The sequence below is a fragment of the Epinephelus lanceolatus genome, chromosome 8 (genome assembly GCF_041903045.1).
Source record: "Epinephelus lanceolatus isolate andai-2023 chromosome 8, ASM4190304v1, whole genome shotgun sequence".
Taxonomy (NCBI): domain Eukaryota; kingdom Metazoa; phylum Chordata; class Actinopteri; order Perciformes; family Serranidae; genus Epinephelus; species Epinephelus lanceolatus.
This window is the reverse complement of record NC_135741.1, coordinates 29944983-29957964: the sequence shown is the minus strand read 5'-3', so window position 1 is coordinate 29957964 and position 12982 is coordinate 29944983. Positions and strand designations below refer to the sequence as shown.

General features: G+C 41.9%; 1 protein-coding gene across 3 annotated transcripts in view; it reads left to right on the top strand.

The window, feature by feature from the left end:
• Positions 1–12724, top strand: part of LOC117257670 (pleckstrin homology domain-containing family G member 4B-like) — a 33634-nt gene extending 20910 nt beyond the window's left edge. The window contains exons 11-25 of one of the 3 annotated variants that reach the window (XM_078170163.1): positions 6–144; positions 386–508; positions 598–795; positions 2277–2989; positions 3309–3755; positions 4505–4754; positions 5002–5091; positions 5821–6147; positions 6230–6400; positions 6587–6764; positions 6868–6984; positions 8430–8714; positions 9015–9241; positions 9481–9539; positions 10594–12724. In XM_078170163.1, the coding sequence (XP_078026289.1) occupies positions 6–144; positions 386–508; positions 598–795; positions 2277–2989; positions 3309–3755; positions 4505–4754; positions 5002–5091; positions 5821–6147; positions 6230–6400; positions 6587–6764; positions 6868–6984; positions 8430–8714; positions 9015–9241; positions 9481–9519 (3304 nt within the window). In that variant the 3' untranslated portion in view covers positions 9520–9539; positions 10594–12724. Of the gene's footprint in view, positions 1–5; positions 145–385; positions 509–597; positions 796–2276; positions 2990–3308; positions 3756–4504; positions 4755–5001; positions 5092–5820; positions 6148–6229; positions 6401–6586; positions 6765–6867; positions 6985–8429; positions 8715–9014; positions 9248–9480; positions 9540–10593 lie in introns of those variants that run through there. The other 2 variants (XM_033627932.2, XM_078170164.1) reach the window with 2 other exon arrangements.
• The last annotated feature ends 258 nt before the right edge of the window (positions 12725–12982 follow it).

The following is a 12982-nucleotide window of genomic DNA, read 5'->3' as shown; positions in this document are numbered from 1 at the left end:
TGCAGTGATGCAGTGGACTCGGTGACCAGCCTGTACAATCACGTGGAGGAGCAGGCTCATGTACTCGTGCAGAAGTCCAACACATCACTGGAGCACCTGGAGTATCTGCTGCAACTCAGAGAGGTGGAGGGACACTTCATTCAGGTGAATGTAACAGGGAGCAAGTAAACTGTTGGCACTGCATCTACTTTTCATAATGTCTGATGTGATATGTTGTGTCCGTGGTATGGTTTTGTTGTTTGGTTGGATGTTGTGTTTTGTTTTTTGTTTTTTAATTTTTTTTTGGCATTTTTGCCAAATGCATTAGGTTAGGACTTAAAAAAGAAGTTACACATGCACCTGCTCATACCATCAAACCCAATATTGTTTTTCATCTTTCCTACAGATGCAACAGTGGTTTAATGTAGAGGGAGAGCGCCACCTGCTGGAGGCTGAATCAGTGGAGGACTCTGGAGACAGAATGGAGCAGATCCTCAACAGCTTCACTGGTTTCCTTATTGAAGCTAATGTGAGTCTACGTTTCCTTATGGCTGTCATGTATTTGTGTGCCTCTGTCTGTCCACTTGTCTGAATCTATCTCCCTTCTTCCTCCTGCAGGACCGAAGGCACCACGCCATGACATTGGTGTCAGAGGCAGAGCGACTCCAGCAGAGTGGCCTCTCCTACCCGGAGACAGAGACATTTGGGACACTAGTCTGCAGCTTCAAGTCAGGCCTGGAGGACTTTCTGTGCAGGGCAGAGGCATGCGGCAGGGAGCTGCAGATCATGGTCAACGTGTGTGATTTTTGTGAACAGGTTGGTGTAAGATGTCTTATTATTATTATTTGAATTCAAGTATTTGAGATCAGTATGTAGCTCATGCTCTTACCCTTCAGAAACAATCATTCAGCCCAGATTGGGACCAGCGAGCATCTGATGGCCAGGCCTTAGGCATGGAGCCCGAAAAAATAACATGGAGCCGTCGCTCTGTGGGCCCACCACACGCAGGGACCCATACATAGATCCCAAATTGAATTTTTGTTAAAATGCAATTATATAGCTTCAGTATATAACTATATAACTTCTGCTTAAACAACTATTCATCCTAAGTGTATAAAAATGCAGTGAAAAACATGAATCAATCACACACTAATGTACCTGGGCAGCTTTTCCAAGTGCTTGTACAATTGAGCACGTTCTAAAATTAGTAATTCTTCGTTATATTAATTAAATAACTGAAGTATTTTTATTAAATACTTTTGTAGACCCTTAAATCACAGCGTGGACCACAGTTATGTTGCTCTGGAACATTCAGGAAAATGTAGCATTTAATGTTGCTTTGATGCTCCTTCCTCCTGTAAGACAATCTCAAAAATAATTTTAAAGATCATGTCTTTTTAGCAGATTGGTATATTTATATATACACTCCATGGATGGATTACTGAATGGGCCTACTGGGCACAGGCCCAGGGGCAAAAAATGTCAGGTCCCCCCCTTGGCTTTCACCTAGAAAATGCCACTGAAATGAACATGTCCTGATCAGGAAGAAATTTAAAATGACCACAAAGAGATGCAAAGAGACACAAAAAAACAAACTACCAAAATGGGCAAAACAACCACATGAAGACACAAAATGATGAAGAAAGACTCCAAAATACCTCAGACGCAAAACCACCACAAAGTTTTTTTAAGATATTTTTGGGCATTTTTAGCCTTTAATGGATAGGACAGGCAAGTGTGAAAGGGGGAGAGAGAGAGGGAGTGACATGCAGCAGAGGGCCACAGGCTGGAGTCGAACCCGGGCCGCTGCGGCAATAGCCTTGTACATGGGGTGCCTGCTCTACCACTAAGCCACCGACACTCCCACCACAAAGTTTTTGTGTCTTGCTGCTGTGTAGGAGAGGTGGTGGGGGCTTTTGCATGTCTGTGCCCAGGGGCCCATTGTTCATAATCTGCCCATGATACACACATGGACTTTTGCTCTTTCACAGAGACTAAGAGTATTTAAATAACTATCATGTTCAAAGAGCCATTTGTGTACACAGCTGATTTTTGTTTTACCCAAAAGACATCTAGGAAAAAGGCAGCACTATCAGCAGAAAAACAATCGCACTTTTAGCAAGTTTTTGCTTTTTCCTGAGAGGTTTTCAGCATGAGTGCAATCCTACTGGGTAACATTTGTGTCAGGTTACAGCACTTCTGTATTAGTAGGGTTGCATGATAATACAGAAGTATATGACAACACACACTTCTGTTTTTATATAAAATAAAAGAAAACTTCTGTAATCTCCAAACAGGCTACAGCTCTGGCCAGCGAATGCACGGAGTACCTAGATCACAGTCAATCCAGAATCCACACAAAGCAAGACCATGACCAGACTACATCTGTCAGTCAAACAAACACTGAGCCAAAACAACACCAAAATCAAGACTCTGGACCAAGCACTGCTTCCGCATCTGATATCCGTGCAGCACACGCCTCCGACGCAACCACCACCAGTGTTTTACTGTCAAGCAATGACACCTCTGTCCTTCAGACTTTCCAGGACAGGTTCCTCCAGTTCAGCCCAGAGAGATTTCAGGAGATGAAGGCCCAGGCTGGCGCCCTGCGAGGCTCCAGGGGGATGCAGGTTTGGAACGTAGCCTGGCTGAGATGCCAGGAGGCGAGGCAGCAGCTTCAGGAGAGGATGCAGGATGTGGAGGACATTTTCCACCAACGATCAGATCCTAGCAGCTGGTGTGAACATCATTATGTTGATGTGGGGAATGTTCAGACACCGCCCCCCGGTGGCCAGAGTCTGGTGGTACAGTCAACACCCGGGCCCCGGCACCCGCAGTGGGAGGGCATTGTGTCGGGAGCGGTGGATTTAGGGAAGAGAAGGCCGATCCTGGGCACTAATAACACTAACTCAACAACTGTAGCCTGCTGTAACATCATTGTCAAACCTGAGGATCACAGTGATGCTGGAACCAGCCAGGGGTCAAAGGTCAATCCACAGTCACCTCACAGGTAATTTGTTGGTCACTTTTTTTTTCTTGACTAGGATTTAGTAGTTAGAGTTGGTTCGCTGTGATTTCTAAATTGTCCCAAAACACTGCTGTTAGAATGCAGCACTTAGATGATGAAACAGATATTTGTTTTTTCCCCTGCAGTTTTCTTATTTAATATTGTTTGTAACCCACTTAGTCATTCGTTCTTATTTTGAGCTTGTAGCCTGGCCCAGAGTAACAGAGAGCTACTGTTCCCAATCTGTTCCAGCTCTTTACTGAAGCTCTATGATGTTCACACTGTGTCTCAGTTTTGGTGCCTTTGTATCATTCAATAACAGGTCAGCGAGGAGAACAGAAAGAGAGACGAGGAGGAGACACACAAGCAGAGCGAGGAGTGAGAGAGACGCCGCTGCTCTGTCTCAGTCCCACACCGTTGGCTGCCAGTGGTTTCCATGGGGACGAGGTCTCGGAATGAGGTCGGTGAGCCAGGACTCGTGCGCTACAGGAGTAGCGACGGCGGGGTCATCCACTCCTCCAGAGCAGCGGGTGCGATCCCCGTCCTCCTGCTCCCACCACGGTCAGCCATCGTGTCGGATCCTCCAGGAGGCTCAGAAGTTCCAGATCTCTCGCCACGGGAGCTTCTGCTCAGAGGACTCCTGTATGAGTGACCGGGGCGCTGCAGGGGGTAACGGGACTTTATGCTGCAAACACTCCAGCCTGCCCATCGGGAGATATGAGGGGGCGTTTTGTTTGGCAAGTCCACAGGAGAGTGCCAGCAATGCCCTGTAAGTTTTACATGTGGGTGAAATTTGCTTGCATTAAAAGGATCTAATTTGTTCTGCAAGATAATGTTATGCAAGTTAAGTAACATGCCTTTAATTTTACTAATCTTGTGAGTCTTAATGAGATCTTATGCACTCTTTTCTGTCTCTAAGCTTCCAATGAAGTACCACAGGTACTGTTTCTTCTTCACTTCTCTTTTTCTACTTGTTGTCAACATGATGGATTACTGAACAGGCCGCCCAGGTTATGTATAAGCTACACTATTTGGTGAAGCAATTTAAATATGTTTGTACGAGTCAGCGGAGGAGCTGCCATGTAGGTAGGGGGAGGTGTTTTTCTTATTTGTGTCCAGGGGCCCGTTCTCATAATCAATCCATACTTGGCATGTTTCTATACTGTCGCACTGCATGTATAGAGAGTAAAATGACAGGATGTATCATCTGCTAGAATGGTTTATCCTCTTGCCATACTGCAGTGATGCACAGGTGTACTCCAGGATCCCTTGACATCACTGTTGGAGGTGTTTACAGGTGCCACAAAGTAAACCCAACCACACCTATCACTGATGCTGGCTGTGGTCGGAGCTGAAACAGGCTTAGACTCAAAAACAACAGTTAACAACTTTCCTATTAAGTTTTTATGGAATCAAAAGCCCCGCAAATAATTTAAATGCATTACTGAAACGCATTTATGTACTAAGTAACGGTCTGTATTTGAAATTAGTGGGTCTTTGTTCTGTGTGTGTCGCCAGGAGGCTGCAGCGTGTCCTGGAGGAGCTGGTGTTGACAGAGAGGGAGTACGTCCGCTCACTGGGCTACATCCTGACCCACTACCTCCCTCTGCTGGACAGACCAGACATCCCCCAGGATCTCAGAGGCAAGCGAGGTGTCATCTTCGGCAACCTGGAGAAGCTTTACAACTTCCATAGCCACTACTTCCTGCCAGAGCTGGAGGCCTGCCAGAGGGAGCCTGCCATGGTGGCCCGCTGCTTTCTTAGACATGTGAGTGGTAACTGTACAGCTGTAATGAATGTAAATGTATTTAGTGTATCATTATTGTAATGTTTGAAACTTTAATTGATTTTATTTACGAAGCATTTCTTTTTATTTTTTTAGCTTAGTTTTTTATCTGATTGTGTTTATTTCTATTATTATTTTTGTGTAATTTAAATAACTAGTTAAAGCTGGCTCATTAATAACATATGAATTATTTTCTAATATGGGTTTAAAACTTGACCTCTTTCCACAGAGTGAGAGTTTTGGTTTGTATGCACTATACAGCAAGAACAAACCTCTGTCAGATGCCCTGATCCTGCACCGCCGCCATGACATTTTCAAGGTCAGATTATGTGTCCTGTCTTTCTCTTAACTAAAACATACAAGCATGGGAGTTTCCCATTTTAAATCCTCTAAAGCAGATGCCTTACATCCCTTTCCTTCTGTGGCGAAAGTTCCATTTTTAACATAAATGGCTGCAGTGTCATCACACCCCTAATCCTGGGAGTGTGAACATGGATAGATTACTGAGGCCCCCCCAGCCTTCACGTGCAAAATGTCATTCAAATGAACATGTACCGACCAGGAAGAAACTCAAAATGACCACAAAGAGGCATAAAAAATACAAATATATGCAAAGAACTACATGACCAAGAAAGACACAGAATTATCTCAAAGAGACACAAATGTACCTCAAAAAGACACAAGACTGCCTCAAAGAGGCACAAAAGTCCCTTAAAGAGGCACAAAATAACTAGTAAGAGACACAAAATTACCCCGAAGAGACATGTAAATGCCTCAATAAGATATTGATTGCCCTAAAGGGACACAAAACAACCACAAGGACACACACAATGACCACTAAACGACACTTAAACCATATAAAGAACAAAGACTACAAAGTGACACAAAACTAAATTAAAATCTGCATGTCTTGCTCCTATGTAGGGGAGGTGGTGGAGCCTCTTGCATACCTGTGCCCAGGGGCCCATTGTCTCACAATCCACCCATGTGTTTAAGTGCCATACTTTACTTTTCCAGCTTTTCAGTCCCACCTTGTTTCCCCTCACAGAAGAAGCAACAGGAGCTGGGGGACATGATGGACCTTTCATCCTACCTGCTGAGACCCATCCAGAGGATCAGCAAGTACAGCCTCCTGCTGCAGGACATGCTGGCTCTGGCTGGCTCTTACAGGCCAAAAGACATGATCCAGGATACGCTGCTCGCATCTAGTGTTTGTGCACAAAGTGTGTGTGGCCCGGGTTCGTATGTGCCTGATCTGACAAGCAGTGAGAGGGAGCGGGAGAGGGCGGAGATCCAAGCTGCTGCAGACCTGGTTCGGTTTCAGATGCGCCACGGCAACGATTTGCTCACCATGGACGCCATCCAGGAGTGTGATGTAAGATATTAAAATGATAGATAAGATATAGACAGCAGTTTAATCAAGTTAACAGTCTTCCTTTCTTTCTCTGCTCTATCAGGTGAATTTAAAAGAGCAGGGCCAGCTGATTCGCCAGGACGAGTTCACTGTTTTCTTCAGGAAGAAGAAATGTGTCCGTCGCATCTTTCTCTTTGAAGATCTCATCCTCTTCAGCAAGACTAAGAAGACAGATATTGGCAACGATGTTTATGTCTACAAGCAGTCATTCAAGGTCTGCACACATCCTTGTTTATTAAAAAACTGTTGGAGCCCTAAATACTGTACTTCCCAGTTTTGCGTTAGTTTTGATCCAGTGCTCCAGTATGCAAAGCTTCCTACTCAAGCTGAAACATCTAACCACATATAATTATCTGCATCAGTGTAATTTCTGTGTGTCTCTTTGTGTTTTCTCTCCCAGACAAGCGACATCGGGATGACCCACAACTCAAGCGTAAGCAGCTTGTGTTTTGAGATCTGGTTCCGCAGGAGAAAAAGTGAGGACACCTACACCTTGAAGGCCTCCAGCATGGAGGTGAAGAAAGCCTGGACCACTGACCTGGAGAGGATTCTGTGGGATCAGGCCACTCACAGCAGAGGTAGTAACTACGACATCAACACAACAACATATCTCATTTATGAAGCACTGACCTAAGGGTACAGTTTACAACGTGCTGATTGTGAATATACTGTGTGTTGCAGAGTTGCGTATGCAGGAGAGGGTGTTCATGGGAATGGGCCGCAAACCTTTCCTGGATATTCAACCCAGTGATGCTGCCATCTGTGACCGAGCCATCAGCTGCACCCTGCCTGGGAGAAGTAAGAAGCAGCACGCACAAAATGCTTCTTTACAGCAGCTTTAGAATTTTTTCTTCAGACTAGCAACTTATGTGAAAAAAATTTTTTAATATCATTTTGTTCATACTATGTAATAAATCTGCGAGTTTTAGCATGTGTCAGGATTTGCTGATACATGGTACGCCATGTGCCATTATTTTTAGTAGTTTGATAGTTTATTAGTGCAAGAAAACACAACTGCACAGAGTCCCAAATTAATATAAATTATCTAAACTACTTATTTAGAAAATATTAAAGACAAAATTTAAAAGCCATCACTGAAACCGTCAGATGAAAGATTCTCTGGAGTAGCTTCCTGCTGTAGTTGTGTACTGTACAGTAATTTTGTATTTTGCAATATAATGACATTTCAGGTACATTCTCAAATTTTTCAAAATTTTATTTTACTTTAATTCATTTTATCTGCTTAGAATGAGGTGGTGCGGATGGTACTTAAATTGTGGATTTGTTGAGGATGTAATTTGATTTTTTTTCTGGTGAATAATGAGATTGACAGCAGAAATGTTTTTAGTCACACCAGCAGCCGTTGGTTGATCTGCCACTTTGGTCCAGATTCAAGTATCTCAACAACTATTGGATGGATTGGAACAAAATTTGGTGCATACATTCATGGTCCTCATTGGATTAATCCTACAGACTTTGGTGGCCCCATGGCTTTTCCTCTAGCCCCACCATGTGGTTCACTCAACTGTCTGATGGATTCCGGTGAAATTTAATCCAGACATCATGTTTCCTTTGGGATGAATTGTAGTAACTTTGTCAATACCCCCACTTTTCATCTAGCACCATCATCAGGTTAAAAATTCACTTTAGTTCTGTTTTACACCCATTAGCCTCAGCTGTGCTAATAAGCAAATGTTAGCATGCTAAAATACTTAACTAAAGTTATGAACATGGTAGACATTGTGCCTCCCAAGCATTGCCATGTTAACATTGTGAGCATGTTAGCGTGTCGCTTAAAGCACTGCTGTGTATGCCACTTATTTTCCAAAGATTATGAAGGCATGCCCTGCTCTTACTCTCCCTCTGATTGGCTAATACGTGTTGCTTTTGTTGGTTGGATTGGTTAGGTTTAGGCAAGAGGAGTGAGATTGTTGAGGGTTAAGGTAAGAACGTCAGGGTAAGAGACAGAGTAAGATAGTTTAGGGCGGGTCATGCCTTTGTCATCCTAAACAAAAAAACATGCTATATACAGCCTCACAGAGTGGCTAGCATGGCTGTAGACTCATCTTGTTTCCATTTTTACATATTTTTTAGTTTAATTTTTTTTTTTTACAAAACTAGTGACTAAATGTAAATTTAAATACAAATACATTTTTTTCTTAATTAACTGCTTGTGCTCTCATTACTCACTGACCCAGCCCATTATTTACTCTTTGATGGCATCTATCTATGTGTGTCGTCAGTCCCTGTGGCGTGTTGTTCACACAGGGGCTTAGAGTACCCACGACCACACTCCATTGGCTCTGGCAGCACCGCCTCCACCACCCTCAGCCAGTCGTCTTCCTCCTCTGGCCGGGGCTCGCTGCCCCCTGCTGGTTATCTCGGGAACCAATCACAGGGTTTGGAGATGGGTCCCGTCGTCTGCTCCTCCCCTGAGGCTGTGACTGAAAATGAACTCAACCATCATCATCTTCATCAGCATCATCTTCATCGTAACTGTGAACAATGGAAAAGTCATCATCTGCTGAGTGAGTTTTTCATATATTTTAGCTCAGTAAGACTCCAAATAAAATCTGAATATGATTACCAACTTAAAATAACATGACGTATATATGAGAAGGTATTCTTAAAGCCACTGTTGATTTGGAACTTCTTTAGTTTGGCGCTATCTGGTGGTATAATCAAGAATGACACTATGGCAGCCATCACCACTGATGCATACCGTATCTGTAAAACGAAATATTTTTGGATGCCATCATGGAAATTGAACTTAGCAATGCACAAACCTCAGCTTTCGTTGTTTCTTAAAGTATCTGTTTCTGCTTTAGTGGACAGCACTGACAGCACTTCTGGAGAACGCATCAACCTCTTCAGCAGCTCAGACCGCAGCTGCCTGTCCGCCATTAGTGGAGAGCTAGTGGATGACTCCTCCTCAACTGTATCCCAGACTTCAAAATCCCGCCCACCACTTAATCGGACCCCCAGCCTGAGGAGAAACAGCTCACCAAAGAAACCAGGTGTCACCCCCAAACCTCCACATCTGGCTAATGCTCAGGTACAGGTAAAGGATATGACCTGCTGAACTGTATTTATATAGTTTATATGAGCTGAAGACAATGGGTTAAGACTCAAAATAACCTAAATGAAATGTTATTACTCTAATAATAGCAGTTATGGAGGTTTAAAAAAAGGTCTGAATGTGCGTTTGATGAAGCCTGCATATTAAAATCTATTAGCTCTAAGAACTTGTGCTATTGTTTTTGACCACTTTATAATACTCAATATGCATTACAGGGTGATGACATTATAATCGGAAAATCAACAGAAGTTTAGTCCTGGATTCCCTGCAGAAGGTGAGAATGAGATGTCTTCAAATTAAAAAACAATTTAAGTAAAACTTTATAAAGTGAAAAAAAGAGATATGAGTTATATTCTAAATTTTGAGTTTCCTTAAGTTAAACATAATAGAAAAAGACAAACTGTAAGACAACACTTGACAATCCAGTGTGTAGGATTTAGGGGGATATATTGACAGACATGGGATAAGTATATTATCTTTAGTGTATAATCATCTGAAAATAAGAATCACAATTTTTTTGTTACCTTAGGATGAGCTGTTTATATCTACATAGGGAGCAGGCCCTTGTTTATGGAGATCGCCATGTTGCACTGCCATGTTTCTACAATACCCCAGAATGGACAAACCAAACATGGCCTCTAGATGGGGCAGTTCACATGTTCATGTTTTTGTGTCATCTGCTGAAGTTAGAAGGCTCTCTGCGACGAGCAGTATTAGTAAAACACTGTTTTGTTAGGTGAAACTGCTTTATTCAGTGTTGTTACTGGTTTAAATCACCGGGTACGTTTGTTTTTGGAGAGGAAGAGACCTCTGTGAATAATTTGACTCCCAGTAAAAACCTCTTGACATCTCAATCAAAAACAAGGTGAGCACACATTAAGTCGTCAGAGTAGCACACAACGGCATGTGGGGCGAGCTGCCCATCACACCAAACAGTGTTGGAGAAGAGACCTCTGCCAATAATTTGGCACCCGGTGAAAACCTCCTGAACACTGAAGGAATTCTAAGCAAGAGAAGTTTCAGCTCACGGCAATCTGCGATCCTCACTGCTAGACACCATGAAATCCCCCTAAATCTGACATACTGAACCCTTTAAAAGAAACATTACGATATAATTGAGGTTCATGGGGCATTATTCATAATTCTTACTTTAACTGACCACGTATTTTATTTTGTTCCTCACAAATGAATCCTTTCTATCCATAACAGCCATCTCAAATAACCTAGCTTTGCATGACAGGTGTTATACAAAAAGTGTTATTATTATTGTTATCATTATTAATGTACTCTGTAGTAAGAAAAATGTTTTGCCTTATATATTCTTGCAGATCATTGGCCCATCAGCGTTGGAGATCTTGTGGCCGCCCTACAGACGGACGGTTTATCTGAGTGAACAAAGTTATTTTACGTGGCTACACAGTCACAAGGCAGTCTGCTGTGCCTGGTCGCGAGGTTTCATTTTTAATGATTTATTGAAGCAATTGAGGTTTAGTGATTTGGTCTCATGTGTCATTCAAATGTGGTTGTCCTGTATCACATGTAGACTAATAACAAGAATTCAAGAAAGCAGAAGAGGCTGCTACATGGATGATGTGGTGGGCAGAGTCATCATAGAGTGAGAGACTCACACACTATTTTGTGGGATCTTCTGTAATGTACAGCCTGTACAATTATTAATATGCAGGGATCAATGATAAGAAGGTTGTATTTATTATCTTAACAGAAATCAACAGCTTGTGTGGATCAAACACACAGGACCAGCATCACCACACATGTGGGGAACCACTTCAAGTGTACTGCTCTGTTTTTCATGCTCCTTTTCGCTTGTTAGCAGGCAGAGCATTGCTTCAGAGACAGTTGTGTATATCATTATTGACAGCTTGACAGCATTGTTTGGTTACAAGATCACAAGGGAAACTTAACAGAGTCCAACAGTACAGAGCTACCCACTGGCCTTAAGCCCAGAACTAGCTGAAGATCCAAACTTAACGTTGAAGACCATAAATGGAGAAGCGCGTGGATACATGCGACAATACGGGGGAGTAAAATTATCAGAAGATGTTCTGATTATTGTAAAAGTGATAATATATATAAATATTTCTTTTTCTCCTAATCTTGAAGGTTTTACTGTTTATTTCTTTTGGTCCATTTTATACTGCTGCTGTTGTCTGTCTAAACATGTTTTTATCATTCTGAGATTCTTACAGTAGTCCTGTATTTAATCATTTATCAGAAGGGACAGACCACTCATGCGTTGTCACATCTGGATTTGAAGTGCTCTGTAACCCGTGCCTTTAATACAGAGAGAAAGGATCCTGAAAGACTGTCTACATCAGCGGTTCCTAACTGGTGGGTTGCAGTGCTGATTCCAGATGTAGAGTGATCGACTAATGGACAGCTACCTAACAGAGACAGCAAACTAGCTGGATAACATGGCTAAATGCCAAGTATGACGCTGAGTGTATCAAACTGTGTTGACCTTAAACTAATGATTAAGGAGAAATCGTGACCCTGTGGCTGCACCAGTTGGGAACCACTGGTCGACATGATTGTGATCACACAACTGCTGCAATACTAACAGACGAAGTATATGACTACAAGCTCCCAGGCAAAAACCACTGACTGTTATTAAGGGTCCACTAATGGTTTCTTACTGATCAATGTTCCAGCTACACCTTCACGAAAATGTTACAAAAAAGTTTGTTTCTGTCAGTTTATTTTTGTTTTCTTAATAGTTTATTGATGAGAAATGATATTCTTTTGTAAGGTCTGTGGTTTTTAAATGTACAGTATACAAATCATGACAGGATCTTAGAAAAAAACGAGGTCATAATGTCGACCTCTGTTAATTTTATTTTAAAGCCACTAACTTTTAATGACATGACAGATCTGTGTTTTTTTTTATTGCTTTCTTACAAGCGTTTTCTGTCGTTATTGTATTCATTCATGTGATTATTTGCTGACTCAATGTGGGGTCAGTGGGGTCGTTTTCTTTCTTTCTTCCTCTGTTTTTTAAAGATATAAGTTTTGATATTGTGTGGTTTCCCCCCTCTGAACTCTGACCAGAACGACTGCAGCAACATGAGGATGTGGCTCCAGACTGTGGTGATGCTTAACTTCCTTATTCCACGAACGCAATAATTCCTCAGAAGGACAGCTTTAGACATTTATTGCTTAAGGTTTCATTTCCCTTTGTGCAGGTTTCAGTTTGATGCTGAACCCCACTGCAGTTCAAATCTGTTTTTCGGTTCTTTTTTAATGTTTCAGGGGTGATCTTTGGTTCAGCCTACGGTGAACTCTTTGTCACTTTTGTGCACCAGTTTGATGACCTCCTTACAACTTCCTCCACAAACTGAAAAAGATGTTAAAGTGAGAGTCCCATTATATGACCTGAGAAAAATGTGTGAAGTATTTTACTGCCTTGCAAATGAAAAAGTTGCATTAAAAAATGTAACTGTATGATGTGTTATTTACTGCTTTACATTACAGAATTTAATTTATCGGTTTTTGATCCATTTTGAGTTATAACATATTGTTTATGTTGAATCATGCATTAATATGCATTATGTTGCAGCTAAAATGGCATAAATAATTTATGAAAAAAAAACCTTGTTGTTGGATTTATTTTTATATTTATAGGAAAAATATCACCATAAGGTATCTGGTACTTGTAGATATGATATATTGTTATGTTTTAGTGTATATTATGGGCCATAC